Source organism: Lepisma saccharinum, chromosome 23 (genome assembly GCF_977018435.1).
Source record: "Lepisma saccharinum chromosome 23, izLepSacc3.1, whole genome shotgun sequence".
Classification (NCBI taxonomy): Eukaryota; Metazoa; Arthropoda; class Insecta; order Zygentoma; family Lepismatidae; genus Lepisma; species Lepisma saccharinum.
The window spans coordinates 45261375-45285445 of NC_139251.1; the positions used below are offsets into that span (position 1 = coordinate 45261375).

A 24071-nucleotide genomic window follows, 5' to 3' on the forward strand; every position below is an offset into this window, starting at 1 on the left:
GCAGAATTTCTTGATTTAGGGTTTATACTGATGGAACAAGGTGTTGTCCATTCTTATTCAATATATTTGGTAAGGTCAATAAATAACTGGATTAATGCAGTGAAAAGCGAAATAAAGTGACGGAGCGATGCAACTTACGGGATATGTAGGCAGGCTGGGGTACGCCACATGTCTGCGAGAAGAGTTCCAGACCGCGTCGCTAGGTGGTAGCACTGACAAGAAAGGGAGCTTGTGTATGTGCAATTTGCCTCCAAGGTGCCAGTAAAAGTAAAGAAATCAACAAGTAGGTCAAGAAGTCAATAAAAAGGCAATAAATTATTCTTGTGGTCAAGAATTTTTGCTATCATAATGACTGATTGGTTGATTTAGTTTATTTTACTTCACTTTTTTCTGTCCCTTTGGCTAATCGCAGGGATGAGGATGAATGGTGGTAAGATAAGATGGATGAATGGACAGTCACAAACATATAGGGACAACAGACACAAGCACCACATAAGATTATACTGGCTATGATTATACCTTCTTATCTGCCAAACACAGTTCAGGATGCATTAATACGAGAAAGCAGATCTAATTCTCTTCTTAAATTCAGCTTCACTTTTCATCTTAACTGGCCCTTTGGTAGGGGTTTTCATTAAATAAATATTTACTTTCTTAATTACTAATTTCCAACTTTGGGGTCGAATAAATAAACGTTAAGAAAAATGGAAAGAAAGGTCTAGAAAAGTCCAGAAAAAGTCAAGATTTCTGGATGTATTATCTTGGTAGATACCCTGTTATTGAACTAAAAACTACCCAAGATGAAACTTCTGGAACCATTTTAAATTACAGTAATTGCTGAATATTTGTTCGCCAATACAGGTCATAATTCAAATGTTGAGAGAGTACTTTCATTACCATCAGCATAACCATAAGAGAGAAATTATTTTTTCATAAAGTCTGTAAAATGTTTGGTACTGGTCCCTATAATTTCAAAGAGTTTGAATGTCCACTCTAACATAAATATAGTTTGACTAAACTTGAAATTTTGAGAAAAATTGTCTCCTCTGAGAAGTACCACTTAAATCATGTAGTAAGAGGTGCATTGATTGTTGTGATTGCAAGTTTTGCATTTAAAAATTCATTGAGAATTCATTTTTAAAAATTGAAAAGTGTCATTTTTCAACTACTTTCTTATGTGTTCTACTATATAAATATGTATTATTTATTGAGAATGCTTTGTGTCCTACATTTTGACTTCATGTCCTACATTTTGGGACAGCATGTCCTACATTTCCCTTACAGCGATCTGGTAACCCTATACGAGGGGTGCGAAAAAAAATGTACAGGGTGGTCACGCATTAAGGGGGCACCTTTTGATCATCAATTATGTTTAACAATGAGAACATATTTATAATATTGGCAACTTTTTTATTTTCTGAAGATAGTACTTAGACATCACAATGACAATTTTATCTGTTTTCCACATAATTATAAATTTGAGCTCCATTTAAATCAATGCAAGCTTGGAGACGTAATTGGCTTTTGTTCTATCTGTTTGTGACTTACCAGACTTTTGAAGTCCGAAACACTTTCGGTTGCATCAAATAACTTGTTTATTCTTGAGAGAATGTCACTTATAAGTGCTACAGGTCCACATTCCTGCATTTGTCGCTGAACTTCAGCTACACGTTATTGGTAATGGAAAATACACATACACATTTGACACACTGCTCAATGCTTAAGCGACTTGCTGCCATTCTAAACAACATCCACTTCTTCCGCTACGTCGGATAGATTTTACATATGTGTAAAGAAAGATAAAAGAAAAGAAAAATACTAGCTCAATTAATAAAAAAGTTAGTGACAAAAGGTGCCCCTTAATTCATGGCCACCCAGTATACACACTTTAACAGCTGATAACTTACATAATTTTCTGACCTTTTCATGTTTACTCAATTTCAATTAATGGGGAAGGCAGACTAAACTTTGAACACAGGAAATTTATCCTAGTGTTACTGGAAATTTGAAAACTTAAGTTGAAGTGCAAATACAGTTTAGGAGAGAATTTAAAGTAGATCCACCTACGCAACTTACCATCAGTTAAATTGAATCAGATGGAACTGTTCAGAATGTACACAAAGAAACATTCTCGAAGACCGCAGACATCGAAAAGTTCTAAAAAGTTGATGGAAATGTACCACCATAGTTCAAGAAAATCTGTGTGGCAAATGGGCCGTGAGATAGGAATTGAAAATCAAGCATCCAGTGCATTCTGAAGCACCAGTAATGGAAGAGTTACAATTCAAGAAGAGTCCAGGTTCTCATTGCGGATGATGAGAACCGGAGAGTACAGTTTTGTGAGCGATGCTTGGCAAGATATGCCAAACAGATGGACTGGCCGAAGAGGTTAAGAAGAATACCTTACCCCATTCACCAGACTTCACACCACTAAACTTTTTTTTTTTTTACACTGATACATAAAAGAAAGTTTATGGTACAAAAACGGGCAAAAGTTGACGAACTGAAAGCAGAGATTAAACAAGAATACATAAATATTCCGAACAAAATTATTCTTGATGTCGGTGATCCCATTTCTTCACGTTTTTAGCAGTTCCTGCACCAGAACTGTCATTAGTTTGAAAACAGACATTGACAAGGAAAAAATATTTGTGTCTAGATTATTTTAAATTTTGTCTTAATAAACACTGATGTAATAATTATTCAAAGTGTGTATACATTTTTTTGGCACCCCCTGTACTTGCAAATATAAATCCTTTTAACTCTCAAGTTGGATTCTTCCTGTTTGTAGGTATTGCACTGTAGAATTGATTCTTCCTGTACTTACAGTAGTGACAAGCATTTAAAGTTGTTAGGCAAGATCTAATATTCCAGGAAATCGTTATGGGATATAAAATTGGGCAACTTCGATACATTCATTTCTGCCACTTCTAGCTAATCATGAAAAAGATGATGAATGGTGAGTGAAGTTTTCATTTTAACATTAAAACAAGTTGAAGAAAGAAAATAAAGTGTTTAAAATGTATTTGGGTACGTCAAGGAAGCAAATTTTTGGTGTTTCTGAATCGTGAAATATGCAATATAAACTGGAGATAACACTTCTGTTTAAGAGATGCCTTAAATGCTTTGAGTTCTGTTATTTCTAGATTAGCTGGTGAAAGTTTGATTCAATAAAGATTGTCCCAATTCATTTATTGCATTTTTGTTAAAACACTAAAATAACACACAAACAGCACGATGAAAAATACTTAGGAGTTCTTCCAAGCTTTCGACTCCTTCACGGAGTCATCTTCAGGGCTGGTCGAGAAAAGACCGAGTAGACGTGGTTGTCATTATGCACTGGCATTATTTGATGTGTCCGCCGGCAGATGTCGTTGCGGTCTTGCAGTGTTGGTAAGTCTTGGAATGTTTGGATTGTTGGTTGGGGGAGATGGATTTTTGAGTTTTACTGTGTTGTAGCAAGAAGAATAAAGATTTCCACATAAATTGTCAGAGATTATTTGTGTTTTTGATCATGTGTACCCCTTCCTTAACATCCCGTTCTATTTTTCCTTTCGCCTGTGCAATGAAGGAAACTCATTCCTGTGGAAGTTGTTGGTTGGTTTCTATAATGTGTTTGGATAAACCAGAAGAACTTTCTTTCCTGCGTATGTATCCTAGGTGGTTGGCAAAATGATCTTTGATGGGTCTTTTGCATTGTCCTATGTATTTTCGGTTGCATTCACATTTGTAGCTGTAGATACCAGAGTTTGTTAAGGGTTCTTTGTCGTAAGTTTTGAAGCCTGCTAAGTTTTGTCCTATGGATTTGCCGGATTTATATGCTAATCTGTAATTTCGTTTATCCAGGAGGCGTCGGAGTTTGGTGGAAAGGGCTGGTATAAATGGTATCCATAGCCATAGCCGTGGATCCTCTTCTTAGTTTGTGGGAAGGTGGTTTTTGGCTTTTTTCTGTTTTTTTCCCCGTTTCTTTCACTTTCAGCAGTGTAATGACAACCGCGTCTACTCAGTCTTTCCTCGACCAGCCTTGAATACGACTCTGTGAAGGAGTCGTAAGCTTGGAAGAACTCCTAAGTGTTTTTCATCGTGCTGTCTGTGTGTTATTTTAGTGTTTTAACAAATATGTTGCCGGCATGTGACTTAAGAAGTTTTCTACAGTCATTTATTGCAGTTTGGCGGTTTAGTGTTTATTGTATATTTAGTGGCCAATGAGATGAAATAGTTTTTCAAATGCAAGAAATTTCGTCATTTCTCATAAAGGTAAGCCTTAATTTTATTTTGTCATTAAAATTAAACTTTGTCTCAATTCTTAAGAACTAAAGCAATGCGAAAATCTTAAGCATAGAAGAAACAATATAAACACATGTAAAAATAACACTGAATTGCAATAAAAAATAACATTGAAATTTAAGGAAAAGTAAAACAAGAACTTCACTTCCCTAGTGATAGAATAAAATTGACGAACGAACATACCAAAGACATGTCCGACAAATAATTATGCTGGCTGTGGTTACAGACACCAGAGCCTTGTTAGTCTGCAACAATGCAGTCCAGGGTGGAAGTGAGAGTATCTTCTGAAAGGTCATCCCTTACACCCTGTCAACAGTGTGTGTAAGAATCACACACACAATCTCGTAATTTGCAAAAAGTGGCAGAAAAGCGAAGTAAACCTTTAAGGAAACAAAACAATACAGTGAATCTTGACAACGTTGCAAAGTCCCTATACACATTCTCACAATTCCTGCAGTACGCTGTAAATATCCTCCATCCATTTTCTTGTGCTAATTATATCTGCAATAACTTCTCAAGACAAAAGTGACTGACAGTTTTCATCATTATTATTTTAAAAAACTCACCTCTCTGAATTTATCTGCTGCTGCCTGCATAGTTGAATCCTGAGGTAAGTCCACCTGCTGCATGCCGTTGGCTCCAAATGCCGTGATGCAGACATCTCTTTCTGTTTTCAGTAAGCAGAGTGAAAGCAGAATAGCTGCTTGGGCAGGGGAGACAGTGGGGCACTGCCAGCACTTCCCGTGGACCATGGGATTTCGAACATCGACAGCAATCAAGTATCTCATTCCGGTTGGAGTGAGGAGCTGAAAATGTAACGAACACCAAGATGTGTTGTCTGCTATAAACAATATGCAACTGATGATAATGCATCAACATCAAGTTGATATCTGTGGTACAGGCATTGGGAAGAATATCTTCAAATTTTAAATGCTGATACATTTTCAGGGTTTTCAATTGTAACTTTGCTGTAAAAAGAGCCCATATTTAAGAATTGACACACATTCTACCTCAACTGGTTTTCTGTCTCAAGACAGAAGCACTATATACCACACAAAAGTCCCAGTGAATATATGCTACGAACACACACCGTTATTCCAGGAAATTATTATGAGATACAAAATTAGCAAACTTCAATACTTTCTACAGGAAAACCTCGTTAATACGATATTGGTTAATACGAAGTACCCTTTAATCCGAAGTTCTTCCCATTCCCCAGCCGATAAGATAGGATTTATAATGTATTCCAGTACGGATAAATCGAAATACGGATAATTTTTAATACGAAGTTGTTTACAAGACCCTTCTGCAAAAATGGTTTCGCTTAATTCGAAGTAGACACCTGCGTAAGTCGACAAGAGAAGATCGGATGTGGAGAGATCTTGGACGTTATTTTAACTTGACCTTGACATGTTTCCTTGTCCTAAGAGCTGCTGACAACTCGAGGGAAGCAGCCCGAAATGCCCGCTGGACATTGACATTCTTTGTCAATGTGCATGGGAGGTCAAGCTCTTTCCCCGCTGAATGCGCCACCTTGAAAATATTCACCTGTGCCAGATGAGAAATGCGAGATAAAATCGCACGAATGTTCCAAAATACAAGACGCGTGGCACCTGGAAGTCTCACTAATCTGTCTAGCTCTGAGCTCAAGATTCAGCAATTTCCCGTGAGCGAGCAACTTTTGGCCTGGTAGCAGACAACTTCCGGTAACCACTTTCATTAAAAGCGTGTACTTTGTGCCCTGTAGAACTTCATAAAAAAGAGAAACTGTTACAGATAATCAAAGCAGCATAGGCCAACTAAAGATCGTCAACCCGCTTAATGCGTTGTCATCTAGGTTTCCCGCAAAAGTTGACATCGATCTTACGTATGTTGCAACTCCAGTTTCCCGCTTCATACGTTTCCCAACTGTGCCGGTCATAAAATTTGCTAAAACAGTGTTTTGTTGTCTGAGTGACTTCTCCCCTTTATCTATCAGCAAAGGGGGGGGGGGGTCCGTTGCTAATTGTTTCGGCCACGATATTCTTGCTCCTGTGCGCACACCGGCTCCTTTGGCGTCTAAAAAAAAAGCAAACAGTTCTGAAAACCTTCTTTAAAACGAACAAAAACCGCATGATAAGTAAAAGAAAAGTGTCCCCTCCCTTCTCCTACAACAGCTCATTATCCGCCACTGGTGTGCATGGTAATGTGATTTTTCACACTGCTGATAAAAGTTCGGTCTTCGACAACTGCGTTATCTTTAAAATGCCGATGATTTCCCTTCTGCCACCTGCTGCTCTAACTTCCAGCCGGTCTCATTGTGTTTACGCTGCAGCTGGCGCCAGTGTTTAGTCTAGCGTCTGGAAACCTCTGGCTTGCTGATAACTGCAATGACTCATCCAGTGTGAAGGAATAAGCTTCATTGTTTTGAATCTCGCAAAGCCATATAATCCCCGCTTTTCTTCAGAACCATTAGCGTGCTGCTGTTAAAAAAAACAAAAAAACGCAATGCTCATTGTAGGAATACGAGAGGAAACGTTTTGGCGGAGCGAGTGTTTGACGTCCAGAATACTCCTGAAACCTACAATAAATTGTCGATTAATCTGAAAATACGCAAGTTTCGTAAAACTGGTTTTTAGTTCATTTTATACTGCTGAACTAAGCCGGACTAAATATACAGTTTAAAGTGGGATCCAAACCAGAGTGATTATCGAGTGCGGCACTGTTTAATGTGTCCTAGGATACACATTGTGTGCAAACATCGCAAGTTGTGTGTTTACTTTACTTTTTTGATTACAATGCAAGTTGAGGAAGAGTTTGGACTGCTCCCTGAAAAAGGGGAGGGGGGCTAATATGAAGTTAACTGAAGCAAAGAATACGTGACTTTTTTTTACGATGTGTTTTAGACAGCCGAACCAGAATGAAATTTACAGGCCCGATTTTTTTTGTTTTGTTTTGTGCCAGGGAAAGGTTATGTTCTCTTACCAGTTAATCCTGTAACTGACGACGACGTTCTAGTACATAAAATCCAATATTCATTCTCCCGTCTCTTGCTCGCGTGTGACTACTGACAAGATTCACTTCTTGCAATAAATGAGATTGTTTTCTTTTCCGTAGGTCTCCGTGCAAACGGGTTTCTTATGAACTAAAATTATAAGAATTTCGTGGAAGAGCAACAGCTTTGCACAATTAAAAGAAAATACCGTTTTTTATAAGACTTTTTGCCACAACATGCATCCCGTGCATAACCGGTTGTATAACTAGGCAGGATAAATGGTGTTAACCGACTCCTTGTAATCTTTGTGTCCGCGTTAAGCACCCTGTTCTCATTTTGTGTAACATTTTTTACACTTCCTTTAAAACGTACAATATTATTATATAGTACATATAAAGCTTATTTTCTGAGCTACCACCAAGTATAAAATATCCTTTATGGGGCTAATTTATACTCTACTTTATTTACACCTGAAAAAAAGGCGCCATCTTGAAAAGTTTGGATAACTCGAAGTCGTTTAATACGAAGTTGACATTTTTTGGTCCCTTGAACTTCGTATTAACGAGGTTTTCCTGTATTTATTTAACATGAATTTCTATTTATGTTGACAAATAATGAAGTATGCAACAAACAACCTGAGCTTCAATCAAATGTACAGTGGGATCAATTAAGTATTGCCATGCAAATTGTCCATCACCATGTTCATGCACTTTATTTGACCCAATAAGAGCTTCAACAATTAAAAGAAAAATTCAAAACAAGCTGTTGACAACTTCTGCACAAGCATACATTAAAATCCATCGCTTAAAAATTAATGAAAATAGTCATGGACAATTTGCCAAGCAATACTAGTGGATCCCTCTGTATAACCAACAAAAAAACTTCCTCCGAAATGTTGGTCATTATGAATAAAACATGTGGCTTGCACTTTGTTTTCCTAGAATGCCATCTGCCATGAGTATGACAATGATGCACATAAGGCAAGGGAGTCGAATGCCCATAAAAGTGTTTTGGCTGTTCTGTTTTTGACATAAAATAAAGAAGTGTCAGTTTCCCCTTTTACAGTCTCGTCCAATAACTACTTTGGCGCAGGAGAAACAAATTTGCGAAAACACCCTGGCAGGGAACGTGTTAAATAATTTTGCAAAACTCTATTTCATAAGAACTAATTTAAATAAGTTGGTACTGGGGTAAGATTGTGGATAGTGAGTTGGGCTATGTGATTGAGAATTTTCAGAAAGGGTTTTTCTAGATCAAAATTAATGTAAAATTTAATATGAATTTGGATTGATTGATTTGCTTTATTTTACTTTGCTTCTTGTGCCACTTTTGGCTAATGGGGATTCGTGAAGACTAGGGGCATGCATATTTCGTTTTTGACAAAAAAACGAAATTTGAAAAAACACATTGTAGTGTTAATTTTTAATGTTTTTGAAAGGTGTGAGATGCATTTTGTGACCATGTTTTGTCACGAAATAATGCGAAATGAACTGCAAAAAGCGAAATTAACCCTTAAACACGAAATTTAGGGTTTATTCACCGACACGACACCTTCTAAGGTCTGAATTATCCTGAGAGTTATGCAATTCCCGGAAAATTGATTAATTCTGCTGTTAATATTGGAGAAACAAAAATTGACTCCTTTACACAGAAATAAACTTAATACTCGGATAACTACATAAATGGGCTATTAGAAGTGAAATGTTAATTCTGTGGAATAAGTGTAGTTTTTAAATCAAATTTAGGATTATATTCACAATTTTAAAACCAAAATGTCATTTTATATAGCATTTTTTATGTGATTATTCACCGCTATAACACCGATATTTTATTTTATTTACCGCCTTTGAACCTGAAATTGACTCAGTTTTTATACCGAAATTTTGCTTTTTTATTTACCAAAAATATGTGCCTCTAGTGATGACATAATGAAATTGATGAATGGACACTCTGAAACATCCATGCCCAGGCTGCGATTCGAACCTGGGACCCCAGGAGTTGTAGCACACTGTACAAACCACTCTGCTACGGGGGCCGGCAATATGAATTTGCAATCATCAAAGGGATATAATAATGTGGTGTCTTCTTTGATCTTTTAGGCTTTTACATGACAAAATATGGTGCAATAAAATATGTAATTACTAGAGGCACATATTTTTGGTAAATAAAAAAGCAAAATTTCGGTATAAAAACAGAGTCAATTTCGGGTTCAAAAGCGGTAAATAAAATGAAATTTCGCTGTTATAGCGGTGAAAAAGCGGCATATAAAATGACATTTTGGTTTTAAAAATGTGAATATAATCCTAAATTTGATTTAAAAACTGCACTATTATACAAATTAAACATATCACTTATAATAGCACATTAAATCATTACCAGAAAGTTTATTCCTGTATAAAGGGGTCCATTTATGCTTCTCAAATATTTACAGCAGAATTAATCAATTTTCCGTGAATTGCATAACTCACAGGATACTTCAGACTTCAGAAAATGTCGCGTTGGTATATAAACGGTAAATTTTGTGTTTAAGAGTCTATTTCGCATTTTGCAGTTCATTTTGCATCATTTCGTGACAAAACAGGTCAGGAAAATGCACCTCACACCTTTCAGAAACATGAAAAATTAACATTAGAATGTGTTATTTCACATTTCGTGTTTTCGTCAAAAACGAAATATGCATGCCTCTAGTAAATACATAGAAATCCAGACTTTACTTATTACTTCCACTGGACACGAGATCTAGGCTATAGGGAAGTTCCAACGATGAGACTCACCTTGAAAGTTGCCATACAGAGTTGGTTCAAGGCTTCTAAGACCTTGGGGTTTGGCTTTGGTGAGGTTTTATTCTGCTTCTTTACGGGACCTTTGGCTTTGTTGGCAGCATCTGCAGGGTTTCTTGAGAAAAACTGAATGCTGAAATGTAGAAAGAACACTGCTGAACTGCAGAACAAGTTTATGCACGGTTTCATATCACTTCTTCACAACAACCTATGGCTCACATACACAGAAACTGTATGTTGATACATGATTGTGATGGCATGCATTTCTTTTATTGAAATTCAAAATGTAAGGCTTAGATTTATGATATACTGAAAGAAAAGAACATTGAAAACTGTAAATACTGCTTGCTTTAAAGAGTGGAGAGAGGACCATCAGCGATTTAAGCAATAGAAAACCCCACAGCTCTCCCCGTAATATTCACACACAACACAAGGGGTTACTGTTATAAATTTATAGCACATGAACATGCATATTTACATTTTTTTAATATAGCCTGCAATGGAAATCTAAAAACTATTGTTCATTACAATATCAAATTCAACCTGGCATAAAGAGTACTAATATTATCTTACCGAAAAGTTTATGTTGTAAAAATTATACTTTCAAAGTCAATCAACACCTTCAGTGAATACCAACGGAAAGTCAAAAAAATTGAAAAGTTATTTTTCACAAAAGACATGTGGAATCATTAGATATCTGTGTATTTTCTAAATGCAATGTATGACTTGACCTGTGTGTTTACATGTTATGATTACAACATCAGGTTTCATGATTACAACATCAGATTCATATTTTGCGTTGCGCAAATTACTCACTTTTAGCAAATTTTTAAAATATTTTAATGTATGAATAAAAATATAAAAATGTATAAAAAACTAAATTACTTACGATAAGCGAGTACCATCTGTCGATAAATGCGACGTTTCGGGGGTCTTATCGTCCCCTTCTTCAGGCTTTCCTTAGGCACGTATTACCACATTGCCATGTCAAGTTATATCAAACAAGGAAAAGGGTGTGGGTTGAAGTGGAAAAAACATAATTGGATAAAACTTGTCCTCGTAAATTGATCGTATCCCTTACCATCTTACTATAAAGAACCCCCACACAAAGGAATAAAAACAGTTAAAACTATAAAATTCCAATCCCTCACACGCCCGTGTGGCCACCAGCTGTTACGTCCTTATAGAATGCAGGAACCTGCCATAGTTAGCTCACACTCTTTACTCCATTACGTCATTTCCAGGTCAAAATCCTTTACTTCCTGGGCAGCGTGAACTACCTCCAGCGTAACTTGGAAACCTACTGCTTTTCTTTTTACCAATTTCCCATCTTTTAAACATACTAATCCAAATGTCATCTAAATTCCCGTCTTCCCTGTTGTTTCTTATTTCTTTCCTTACAAATGTTGGCAGCCTTGTATACGTTTCTATTAATGGTTTTATTTTTCCTTCTGATAACTTATCTTTTCTTAATCTCGAGTTGATTTTCTATGATGTGCTCGGATAGTTCAGTTCTGGGAATTGCTTCACTAATGTCTTTATAATGTTCTTTTCACCTCACCTTCATGCTTCTCGCGGTTTGCCCAACATATTCCTTATGGCAAATACAACTAATTCTATACACCCCCTTCACTTCCTCATCCTTGACCCTTTCCATTCCTGCCCTTTGTATTCCGTGAAGTGTTTTTCGATGTTACATGGGGCCCTCATCCCACACTTAATATTATATTCTCTTACTGCTTTTTCATTTTTTTCTGATACACCTTTAAAGTATGGGATCACCGTAAATTTATATTTCCTTTTGTCTTCATCTTCTCCAACATTTTCTCCCTTCTTGGGTGTCCCCCCTTCTTTCCCCCTTACAAATTTTGAAAGCTCTCCTTTGTATCTTTCTCATTGTATTTTCTCTATAACTAGAAGCACATATTTTTGGTAAATAAAAAAGCAAAATTTCGGTACAAAAAACGGAGTCAATTTCGGGTTCAAAAGCGGTAAATAAAATGAAATATCAATGTTATAGCGGTGAAAAATTGGATGAAAAGTGGTATATAAAAAGACATTTTGGTTTTAAAATTGTGAATATAATCCTAAATTTGATTTAAAAACTACACTTATTCCACAGAATTAACATTTCACTTCTAATAGCACATTTATGTAGTTATAAGAGTATTAAGTTTATTTCTGTGTAAAGGAGTCCATTTTTGCTTCTCCAATATTAACAGCAGAATTAAACAATTTTCCGGGAATTGCATAACTCTCACGATAATTCAGACCTCAGAAGGTGTCGCGTCTGTGAATAAACCCTGAATTTCGTGTTTAAGAGTTAATTTCGCATTATTTCGTGACAAAACATGGTCACAAAATGCATCTCACACCTTTCAAAAACATGAAAAATTAACACTACAATGTGTTTTTTTCAAATTTCGTTTTTTCGTCAAAAACGAAATATGCATGTCTCTATCTATAACCATTCTTCTTGCCTATCATCATAATCCATTCTTCTTCTTTTACCAGTTCCTATTTCCGATTGCATAGTCTACTCGCCCTAATGTAAAAATTCAAAAATACATGGGTTTTTGTTCCTAAGAAAAGCCCTAAGAAGTGGGTGGTAAGACCCCCGAAATGTTGCATTTACTGATGGATGGTACTCACTTATCGTAAGTAATTTAGGTTTTTATGCATTTTTATATTGTTATTAATATATAAAAATATTTAAACATGAGATTTGTAATGTTTTCTTATTTTGAAACTATCCTATGACATTAGGAATTCACTGAAACGGTGGAACTGTATTTGGGCACTCATTGGAAAAGCATGAATAAAAAAACTTTCCGACAAAAGTTGGTTGGGATGAGAGACCTAAAATGAGGAATCACTCAATGCAGTTTTTTTAATTTTTGGTCTATTTGGATAATATATTGCAAAAAGACTGCCTTTTCGTACACAAGGAAAACTCAAGAGTCTTTACCAACAGATACCAGTGGAAATCAGCAACAGTTTGATATTGGCTCAAAACTGCAACAGAATCAAATAGAATTCAATCAAGGACCCCTGGATTTGTAGCATGCTTTGCAAAAACACGGAGACTGGTGATTAATGCACATGGAATACACTCCAGAAAAAATAATGCACAAAAAACTAGTGGATCATGAAAATGATGCTAAAGAACTTATATTGCAGGAAAATATAAAATTCAGGAAATGTTTTCAACATGTTACTTTACTGGGACCAGGAAGCTAAAAATCAGGCTTCATCAGTGTTGCATGTGGAGGGAAAAAGATGAATGACCAAGTAAAAGGTGGAGGTAAAAAGGTGATCGAACATGCCATGAAGGTACATACATGGAAGGAATGTGGTGGTGGTGGTGACTCTCACATTCACAATTTCGGCCTTTTATGGAGATGATGTGATCAACATCATGCTCTGAGTTCCTACATTCCCATAGTTACCTCCAGAGGAGGCTCTGAATATCAGGACAATAGAAAGACGGGGGGAAAAAATAAACAGAAAAGAGAAGACTAACACCGGGAAACACTTATGAATATTTCAAAACATAATTTTGTGCATTTTTGTGCTTTATTGGGGGGGGGGGGTTAGGTTATTCATAGTGATGACAAGGGCCCGGATTTTAACCTAAAAATCTTTGAAAAATGACCTTTAAAATGACAACAAAAATCCTGTAAAATGACCTCCAATCTTTGAAAAATGACCCAAAAATTTGTACAAAACTCAATATTGAAAATAGTATATATATTTATATTGTACACTTACTTTATGGATCACAATCAATAACATTGTGAAGAAATCACAAATATATGTCCTCACCAAATTCTGAGATTATCTGCTTCAAATGAGCAGCTTTAGATGGCTTTATCTTCGGCATTTTAAATCCACTCGACACCTAAACTCACGAATAGAAGAAACAGAAGTCACACCCTCCTAACCACGAATATCGGACTAAGATACAAATGTTCATGCTGAGTGACTTTCAAAAATACAACGTACAGCTGCACCAACAGTTAAGCTGTCGCTTTCCTTTGATTCTCGAGCACACGGTATTTATTGTTAATTTTCAAAATAAACTTTTTTGTTCATTCCGAAACAAACAATTTAACAATTGCTTCTTGACCTTGGTGTGTTGTACGGACTGTGAATAAGAAACTCGACAATGTTGCATTTTGCGATTTTCAGACAGGCTTTGTTGCGCTGGTAGTTCAACACAGAGTAAGCACCGCAAGATAACATTCGGACAAAACAGAAATTATTGAACTTCTTATGTTTCAACATGCAATGACACAAATTTCTGTACTAGTTAGCAATGTCTACGTTGCACCAGTTAAAAAGATGAAATGTCATCAAAATCCGGGCCCTGGTGATGACAATGAATAGATGAAGGTTTGAAAAATTGAAGGGACATTCACAAAGAAACACCCATGGCCAGGTAGCTGGGACTTATAACCTTTGGTGACGCCATAGTCTCTACCACCCAACGTGTGGTACAGTAGTAAGACTATTAATTAACATCATCAACTCACCTGCCTGCTTGCTCATAGTTTCTCATTACAATGAAAACTTGCGCAGGGTGTAGGCGAGATTCGGCAATTGCAGACTGATTATTCAATGCATCCAACACTTTTGACACACCCTGCTGTCCTGATTTGAGAAATCCAAAATTTGAGAGCCGCTGAATATTCTGAACAAGGATACTCAGAGGAAGTATTGGAACCAGAGCATTCCATATCTGTAAAAACAAGAATTTATGTTGTTATGAAATGAACAGGAGGCGAACTGTACAAAAAATAACAAATATGTCGACTACAACTATTCAAAATTTACTTAAATTTCTAGCTTGCACTACTACAGTTAAAAAATAGATGTAAAGAATATAATAGCAACAGGAGATTAGGGATGAGACGATATGAAATTTTGGCCGATACCGATACAGTACTGATATAAAATTTACCGATACCGATAACCGATATTCTACAGATCCGATATAAAATTAGAAATGGTCCTTGAAGACCCTGAAATTTTCATTGATCTCCATAATAAATGTGTGTTTCGAGCTGACTGCAATGCAAAAGAAGTTGAATATTTAGACATTTACTTGTTCAGAAAGTAGGGCATGGAGATTATCCATAAAAATTACAACAAAATGGCAGAATTTTGCACTAAATTATAAGATATTTATCAATATATCGGATCGGTAAAATAATCGGTAATTTTACCTATGACAATATAAATAATATATTGTCATAACAACATTTGAAAATGGTTAGGCTAAGTTCAAAGTTCCACATTTGTGCAATATTTATAATAAGTTGGTCATAACAGTTATTTTTGACTGGCAATATGAAAAACAAATATCTTCAATCATGTGTGTTCTTTCAGACAAGAAAGATATGATACATTCAAATTTATAATTAAATTTATTGAAATTGTGTACATTTGCATTGGCATCAAGGTTTATATACAAAGGTCAACTCTTTAAAATTGTTCAATGTATAATATGATGTCATACTTGGTATTTTGTATCAACATTCAAAAAATGGTAATTGTAATCATTAGATAAGTATATTGTAATATACATAGTAAAATAGCTGTAACAGAGCAAATATGTACATTTACAACACAAACATTCAAGCTGTTAAGCACTTATGGACAAAAATATAAAACAAAAACAATTGAAGATTGCACATACTAAAGATTTGGCTTGAACTAGTGGCTCTGATACTAGTTGTCTGTGACTTGGTATGGATCTCAAGATGGATTGGACATAAATAAAAATGTGACTATTGGTGAAGGTTTGATATCATTAAAAATCTGGATATTTTGAGAGATTATACTTGATAAGTTAATCTTTAATAGTTTGTTTAAACTATATGGAGACATTTTGTTGATAACAGAAGCTTGGAAATGCTTTTATAATGGAATAATCTGTAAAACGAAAAAGAAAAGATTTGGAACTGGTGAAAGGTGCCTAGTTTAATAATTGGGAGCAGGAAATTATTATCTGCTGGCATCTGCATTAACTAGCTAGTAAATGAATATTGCATTATCTAAAATGAAATGTTATGAGAAATAAGACTAAGTGAGTGTAATATTTTCTGCATTTTTGATGTGAACAAGCCAAATCCTAAGCGTCGAAAATTGAAGGAAGCCATCTTGTGGACCTGATTGAGGAATCTGACATGTTGAGTGTGCTCAGATGTAGAACTGACGCATGCCCAAATATTTAGAGAAGGACTTGCTCTGCCTCGCAAGGAGACAGTAAAGAAGTGTTTTCTTCATATAAATGTTCTTTCAAATAATTGCATAATTTGATGCTATTGTAATTTTTGTTGTTTCTAGTTTTTCTTTCATTTTTATCAATATAATAATTATAAAGTTATCAGTATATGTAAATTTAAATTTCCTTTCCAATATAGCACCATAGCTGCTACCTATTGTGCTGATACTGAGTTAGAATTATACTGACTAACAGGGTTACACTTAGATTATGAGGACTCAAATGGTACAATTATTGGATAGGAAAGAATAAGTTATTGAGTTGTGAATATTCTTGTTTCTCATATTAGTTTCAATACCTAACATTATGGAGAAGGAGATCACATTGGCTGACATTGTGATGATGCTCAAATCGCAGCAGGCAGAAATGACTGCAGTGCAAGGTGAAATGAAGGAAGGTATCTCTGCAGTGCAAGGTCAGATGAAAGAAAGCATTGAAGCCAGTAAAGCTCAAAGTAAGGAACTTAGAGAAATTAAGGTAGATATTTCACAGTTCCGTAAGGAATGCTTAGATAGAACAGAAAAGTTAGAAAAGAAAGTTCAATTACTGGATCAAAGGATGAATGATGAGCTAGTTTATCTTGCTGCGGATATGGATAAAAAATTAGACGATACAGTTAGTAATTTATCCAAACAGTTTACTTCTCAACTGGATCAATGTCTTGAGGTTTGTGCTCAGTGTAGTGTATCACTTGGTACATTAAGTAATGATCTAATTAAGTTACGAAGTGAAACCAAGTATGCTCATTCAACTGAACCACAGGTTGATGTCAAATCTATTGGCATACAACATGATGAGGTTGATAAAGAAGTTATGTCTAGCAGTGCAAGGCATATTATTATCACTCGTGTTCCAGAGAATGATGCAATTAGGAGTGATGTTGATAGTGATAAGTCGGTGGATATTAGTACAAGGCATAAGTATTATAGAGACGATGAATTGCATAAGTTGCATGATGTAAATAATAAAGGCAATATCAACTCTTCTTTGGAATTAGGTGTTAAGAATGCACTTCTACAAATAGAAACCAATATCATGAGTGTAGTTAATAATGCATTAACACCATTATCAACTCATGATATAATAGCAGTTAAAAATACAGCTAAAGCACAGAGTGACTTTACACCACGAATGAGTTCTCACACTGTAAATCAGATACAACCTACAGTTGGGAATAAAGATGAAGTTTGTCATGGTTCACCTAAAAGTAGTCTTGTTAGACATAATATAGGAGTGAATACTGAATCTGAGATGTATAATAGTACAGATTCAGATCATGATAGAGTAAGTATGCTTAGTGGTCCATACCGAAATACAAGATTAGCATCTAAGCGTCGAAAATTGAGGAAGAACAAATCAGTTGCTAATAATAATGTTGATGACAAAATTTCATATGCACAACATGATGCTGGTCATATGACTAATGTTAGTCATTCAGTAGATGTTCCATTGACTAATTGTAATAAGAGTAAAATTAAAGTTATCATTAAACCACAGGACTTGAGGCATTTCCCTCATTTTGATGGGATATCTTTAGAGTTTGCACCATCGGAATTCTTAGAAAAAGTAGAGGAAAACCTAGATATTTATGACATCAAAGAAAGTCAATTCTTGAAGTACATACCAAAACTTCTAACTGATTGTGCCAGAACTTGGTACTTAGAAGTAAAGAATCAGTTTACCACTTATTCTGAATTTAAAGAGGCTTTTTTGGCACATTATCAGAATGACCGCTGGAAATCAGTAAAGTTGACTCAAACTTTGAATTCTCCTTTTACAAAAGAGAGTAATGTAAGCCTGTTACAATATGCAAATAAGAACTACAAAATTTTGAAGTCTACTCAGCCGCATGCTGAAGAACCTCATTTGATAGCACAGTTAGCCTCATTATTACCACACAGGATTAGTGAACATATGGTGATCAATAATGTACGTACATTGCAGCAAACGTTGCAAGTAATTGAAAATTTCCAATCTCTTAGAAATAATCCTGCACGGTTCAATGATATGAACAGAAATAATTATAATCCAAAGAATAAGGTTAGAGTAGCAAATGTTTCACGTGCTAAGGATCAAAATAGGAATTTGAATTCAAATGAAAGAAACAATAGAAATAATAGTATAAATAAGGATAGTTATTCTAATCAATGCTATAGAAATTCTAGGACTTTTTCTAATAATAACGAACAAACATCTTCTGATGTTGGTAATAGAGTTCAACAGCAGCATGATAAACAATCATGTGATACAAGGGTGCAAACCACAGTATGCAGAGAGAGCAATAACAATGGTCCTGGTTATGATAAAATAGAATATTACCGATCAGATAGTGATGGTGGCCGTAGCAAAACTAGTGATGGTGGCCGTAGCAAAACTTATAGAAACTCTGCTTATACTCGGAGTTCAGCTTCTAATTGGAGACTCCAAAGCCAATAACAAAATTAAATTTAGGAATCAAATTAAATATTTAAGTAGGCATATACATGATATTTATTTATTTATTTTGTAATGTAAAATTAGTGATCTTGTGCAGAAGTTTCTTGCCCAAGTTAGACAAGTGCAAGTTGATGTTTCTTTAGCTTCTATATCTTACATAGATGTAGTAACTGCTTGACACATCAACTTAAAAGGGTGGTTGGTTGGGAGTATCTTCTAGACTGTTGGTCTAGGGAGGTATATTTGGCCACAGTACTACTGTTAATTTTGATGGACAAAAATACAATATAATATTTTGAAGTACAAGTTTGTGATTTATTTTATGCACAATTTAGTTGCATGATCACTATATTTAAGTTTATTAGACTTAAATATAACTCCGCACGTTTGTGGGAAACTTGGCATTATTATGCACAACAAAAGCAAATTTTTAAAACACTTTAATAGTTCATCTATGTAACAAACTTGAATAGCTGGTGAAAGATGTTACCCAAGATGTTAGTTAAGCAGTGGTAGTGTACCAAGAATGGAAGTGCATTTAAAATGCTTATGTACGAGAATTATTTTATTTGCTATTAGGGAATTGTTAAGTCAATAATTCCTGAAGATGAATTGTTTCCTCGTATATTTTATGAAGTTGACATGTAGCAGAGACATCCACTAGATGATCCAAGCTCGTCACTCATAATTCCATGCCACAGTTGCATGAAAGCATTGTGAAGTTTTCACGTAAAGGCAATAGTGAGTCCTATTGTGACACTTAATGTAGAAATATTTATTACATGAATATATATATATTTCTTTATATGATGCACATGTATCTTTGGTGCTTTATCAAGTTTGGATTCTTCCAATAGTAATCGTGTAGTGCTGATAGGTTAGGTATTTATGATTTCAAGTACACTTATCAAGCTAAGCCACACGATGATGCTGCTATATATATATATATATATATATATATGATGATTGAAGGTTGACTATTTCCACATCTTAGGGGTATACATTTATGAAGGAAAGATACATATTAAGACCAGTTATCTTAGTTTTTTCAGGGAATGTAATGTTCCATTTATGTTATAATATAAATGTACTTAATTACATAAGTGATTACTCTGAGCCACGTGTCTTATATTGATAATGATCGTAAATATCAAGTATCTTTTGAGATAACCATTCTTACCATGTTTTCGATTAAAACTATGTTAGATGTATTTTTGATGACTTCTGAAATCACACATGACTACGTTAAAAATGTTTTAGTCAATTAAGCCCCAGGGATATGTTATTTTATCAATGCACTTGCTAGGATTGATAAAATATTTATACAGACTAGGATGACATTTTGTTGGTATGAGGTATATTTTAGTTGTTTTATTCTAAATGAATAACAAAGTTAATTTGTGATTTATTTTGACAGCATATTAAAGGACTTTGACATGAACATATAATATATTTGCACTTGAAGATATTATAATAATGAGCTTTCACAAGGTAGTGTCAGTGTGATGTCATTCTCTATAAGTGTGATCTATATTAAGAGTAGACACAGATTGATTAATTATTTGACGATTTCAGATAGTATTTTCTCAATTGCAAACTCAAAGCAATTCTGATAATCAAAAAATGGATTCATGGTTGTAAATTCTTTTTAATACACACATGTATATGTTTGACAGTGTTATGCATCTGAGATTATGTATCCAATATTTATGTTCATACTTCATAAATGTATAATGCAATATTTTCAAACATATTACAAAACATGATAATGATATCTTAACTGATAACATATTGTTTATTTTGTTGGTTTGAAGGACAAAAGATACTGCTTTGTTTCACAACCATACCCATGTGGGTTGGTTGGTTGAGTTCTTCTCTTAGACTGTTGCTTAAGGGTGGTACTGTGAGTCACAGTACTTTATGCATAATTTTTCATTTGTCAGATGTCAATGTCAAAATTTTTTCATTTTTCGTGCTTCTTTCCTTGCGTCTGAAACATTAGTTCAGGTATGAAGTATTCATCTGTAGAGTTTGCCTTAAGTTGATCTTCGTAATCCGACATTGGTCCTCATTCATATATCCTGATCCTTAGTTGTGATTAACGGTGGAAAAATTCAATATAACAAATATTCTTTGTTATGTGTATTTTGGAGTGCAAAAAATGTATAATATAATGTTGTAGCATGTGAATAATAGATTTTAATGCTAAGATTTAGCTGTGGCTTAAAAACATTTACTAGAGCTCTAAGATTCCAATAGTTGAATTGTAGGCTCAAATAGAAATAAACTTGACAAGAAGCTAGAACGTGTTGATCCAAGCTTAAGTCAAGTAGTAGGTTCCTTTAAAATGCTAGAATGCATTATGGCTCCAAAATGTGTTCACAAAGGGCAGAATAGGAAATTCGTGCCGTGACGCTGTGAGTTCAGGAACAACAGTTATTTATGTTTTATAATTTTTGTGCGCACATCATAATTTATACATTTCTTGCATGAATTGATTTGTGATGTAAGAAATCTTAGTTTCGACACTCCGTAAATCTGAGGATGTTTGCTTCTCAATGCAGGGACTTAGATTTTTGTCTTGTTAGCTGATGTTACTAGATAAATGGATGAATTCCCAATGGGAAACTTAGTTGAATCATAGGTAACTTACTCTACATGTAGAAAATTATAATTAATATATTTTTTGGCTAAATAAAGATTAATATAGAAATTATGCTCTCAGATTAAGAATGAAGTTCTTAATGGTGCTTCATTGGTTCATAATAAATAAAAATGTTATGTAATTACATTGTTTTATGTAAAAATGGTTCATATGGAACTTCACTAGACAATAATTGTTGGTATGTAGAACTTGATTTTTTTTATTTGTTTTGCAACATTATTATGTACTAAAAACTCATTATGTGTACTTGCACTGTATTCATTCATGATGAACAAGTTCTTGTTATATTGTTGGATAATAAATTTTCAGTTATACTCAGATGATTATAATGATAAACATGAAAACAGATTGTAAATATAGAGGCATTATATTAATTATTATATGTTAAAAGTCTCAGTAGTGCTCAGCTCTGTTGTTGTGGGTTCGTCCCTTGTTGAGCGCCAGTATGACAATATAAATAATATATTGTCATAACAACATTTGAAAATGGTTAGGCTAAGTTCAAAGTTCCACATTTGTGCAATATTTATAATAAGTTGGTCATAACAGTTATTTTTGACTGGCAATATGAAAAACAAATATCTTCAATCATGTGTGTTCTTTCAGACAAGAAAGATATGATACATTCAAATTTATAATTAAATTTATTGAAATTGTGTACATTTGCATTGGCATCAAGGTTTATATACAAAGGTCAACTCTTTAAAATTGTTCAATGTATAATATGATGTCATACTTGGTATTTTGTATCAACATTCAAAAAATGGTAATTGTAATCATTAGATAAGTATATTGTAATATACATAGTAAAATAGCTGTAACAGAGCAAATATGTACATTTACAACACAAACATTCAAGCTGTTAAGCACTTATGGACAAAAATATAAAACAAAAACAATTGAAGATTGCACATACTAAAGATTTGGCTTGAACTAGTGGCTCTGATACTAGTTGTCTGTGACTTGGTATGGATCTCAAGATGGATTGGACATAAATAAAAATGTGACTATTGGTGAAGGTTTGATATCATTAAAAATCTGGATATTTTGAGAGATTATACTTGATAAGTTAATCTTTAATAGTTTGTTTAAACTATATGGAGACATTTTGTTGATAACAGAAGCTTGGAAATGCTTTTATAATGGAATAATCTGTAAAACGAAAAAGAAAAGATTTGGAACTGGTGAAAGGTGCCTAGTTTAATAATTGGGAGCAGGAAATTATTATCTGCTGGCATCTGCATTAACTAGCTAGTAAATGAATATTGCATTATCTAAAATGAAATGTTATGAGAAATAAGACTAAGTGAGTGTAATATTTTCTGCATTTTTGATGTGAACAAGCCAAATCCTAAGCGTCGAAAATTGAAGGAAGCCATCTTGTGGACCTGATTGAGGAATCTGACATGTTGAGTGTGCTCAGATGTAGAACTGACGCATGCCCAAATATTTAGAGAAGGACTTGCTCTGCCTCGCAAGGAGACAGTAAAGAAGTGTTTTCTTCATATAAATGTTCTTTCAAATAATTGCATAATTTGATGCTATTGTAATTTTTGTTGTTTCTAGTTTTTCTTTCATTTTTATCAATATAATAATTATAAAGTTATCAGTATATGTAAATTTAAATTTCCTTTCCAATATAGCACCATAGCTGCTACCTATTGTGCTGATACTGAGTTAGAATTATACTGACTAACAGGGTTAAATACCGATAAACCGATATGCCCATATCGGCCGATACCAATAGAGTACCGATTAATCGGTCCCATCCCTACAGGAGATAAATTAAAGAAAATCATACAACCTTAATTGTAGTTTGTGCATTCTAACATTTTCTACTGGGGTTCTTCTTGGTACCCTTGTGGTTAGGACTTATCATTACAATCAAGATGTGCAAAGATTAATTCCAAGATAAAATACAAGTAAATAAAAATGTATTACCTTATGATTTAGCACACACAGTAAATGTACTACACAGAAATTTAAGTGAAAAACTACTGAGTCAGGTAAACCACAGAAGCTAAAGATCAAGCAAAAAGAAATGATATGTCAGAGACCCTGGTTCAAGTCTTGGTGGAGCCTACAATTTTCACTAAACCAGCAGATGGAGCCTCGCACGCATGTATAACCTCTTGAATGGAAATTTTTTAAGCGTGTGCTTTTTTCAAACTAGCCATGATACACAAAAAGAATTATAACTCAAGAACTAAATGTTGGAGAAATACGAAACTGATTTTGTTTTCTTTCTTAAGGACAGGGTGTTTAGCGGAGGTGAAATTTATATGTTGTACCTTATAATAATGACAGTTAATGGAAGAACAATAGACCAAAGTGAACCAAAAAATGTAGTATGTAGCAGTGGTACATTTTTAAAACTGTGCAAAGTTTCGTTGAAAATATTTACTTCTTGGGGGATAATAATAACAATGTATAAGAGCATCGGTGTTGACAGCTTATAGAAACAATTTCCGGAATTGCGCTTCTAGAGTCGGTCCAATGGATGCTGGAACCAAATTTGGGGGAAAAGCATAACAAAATACCACCCTTTGAGGACATGTAAATAAAATTTTGTAAATAAAAAAAAAAGGAAATTAAGCAACCTGATGGTAAGAGACCTGTAGGAAGGCCAAGACGAAGATG

At 34.5% G+C, this 24071-nt stretch overlaps 1 protein-coding gene across 2 annotated transcripts in view; it reads right to left on the reverse strand.

Moving 5' to 3' along the window:
• The window catches only part of LOC145977710 (RNA-binding protein Ro60), a 42219-nt gene that overhangs the window by 9874 nt on the left and 8274 nt on the right, over nucleotides 1-24071 (reverse strand). For both annotated transcript variants that reach the window (XM_083109938.1, XM_083109939.1), the window contains exons 5-7: nucleotides 14577-14782; nucleotides 10036-10174; nucleotides 4854-5093 (exon numbers count right to left, since the gene is read on the reverse strand). In XM_083109938.1, the coding sequence (XP_082966064.1) occupies nucleotides 4854-5093; nucleotides 10036-10174; nucleotides 14577-14782 (585 nt within the window). The remainder of the gene's footprint in view (nucleotides 1-4853; nucleotides 5094-10035; nucleotides 10175-14576; nucleotides 14783-24071) is intronic.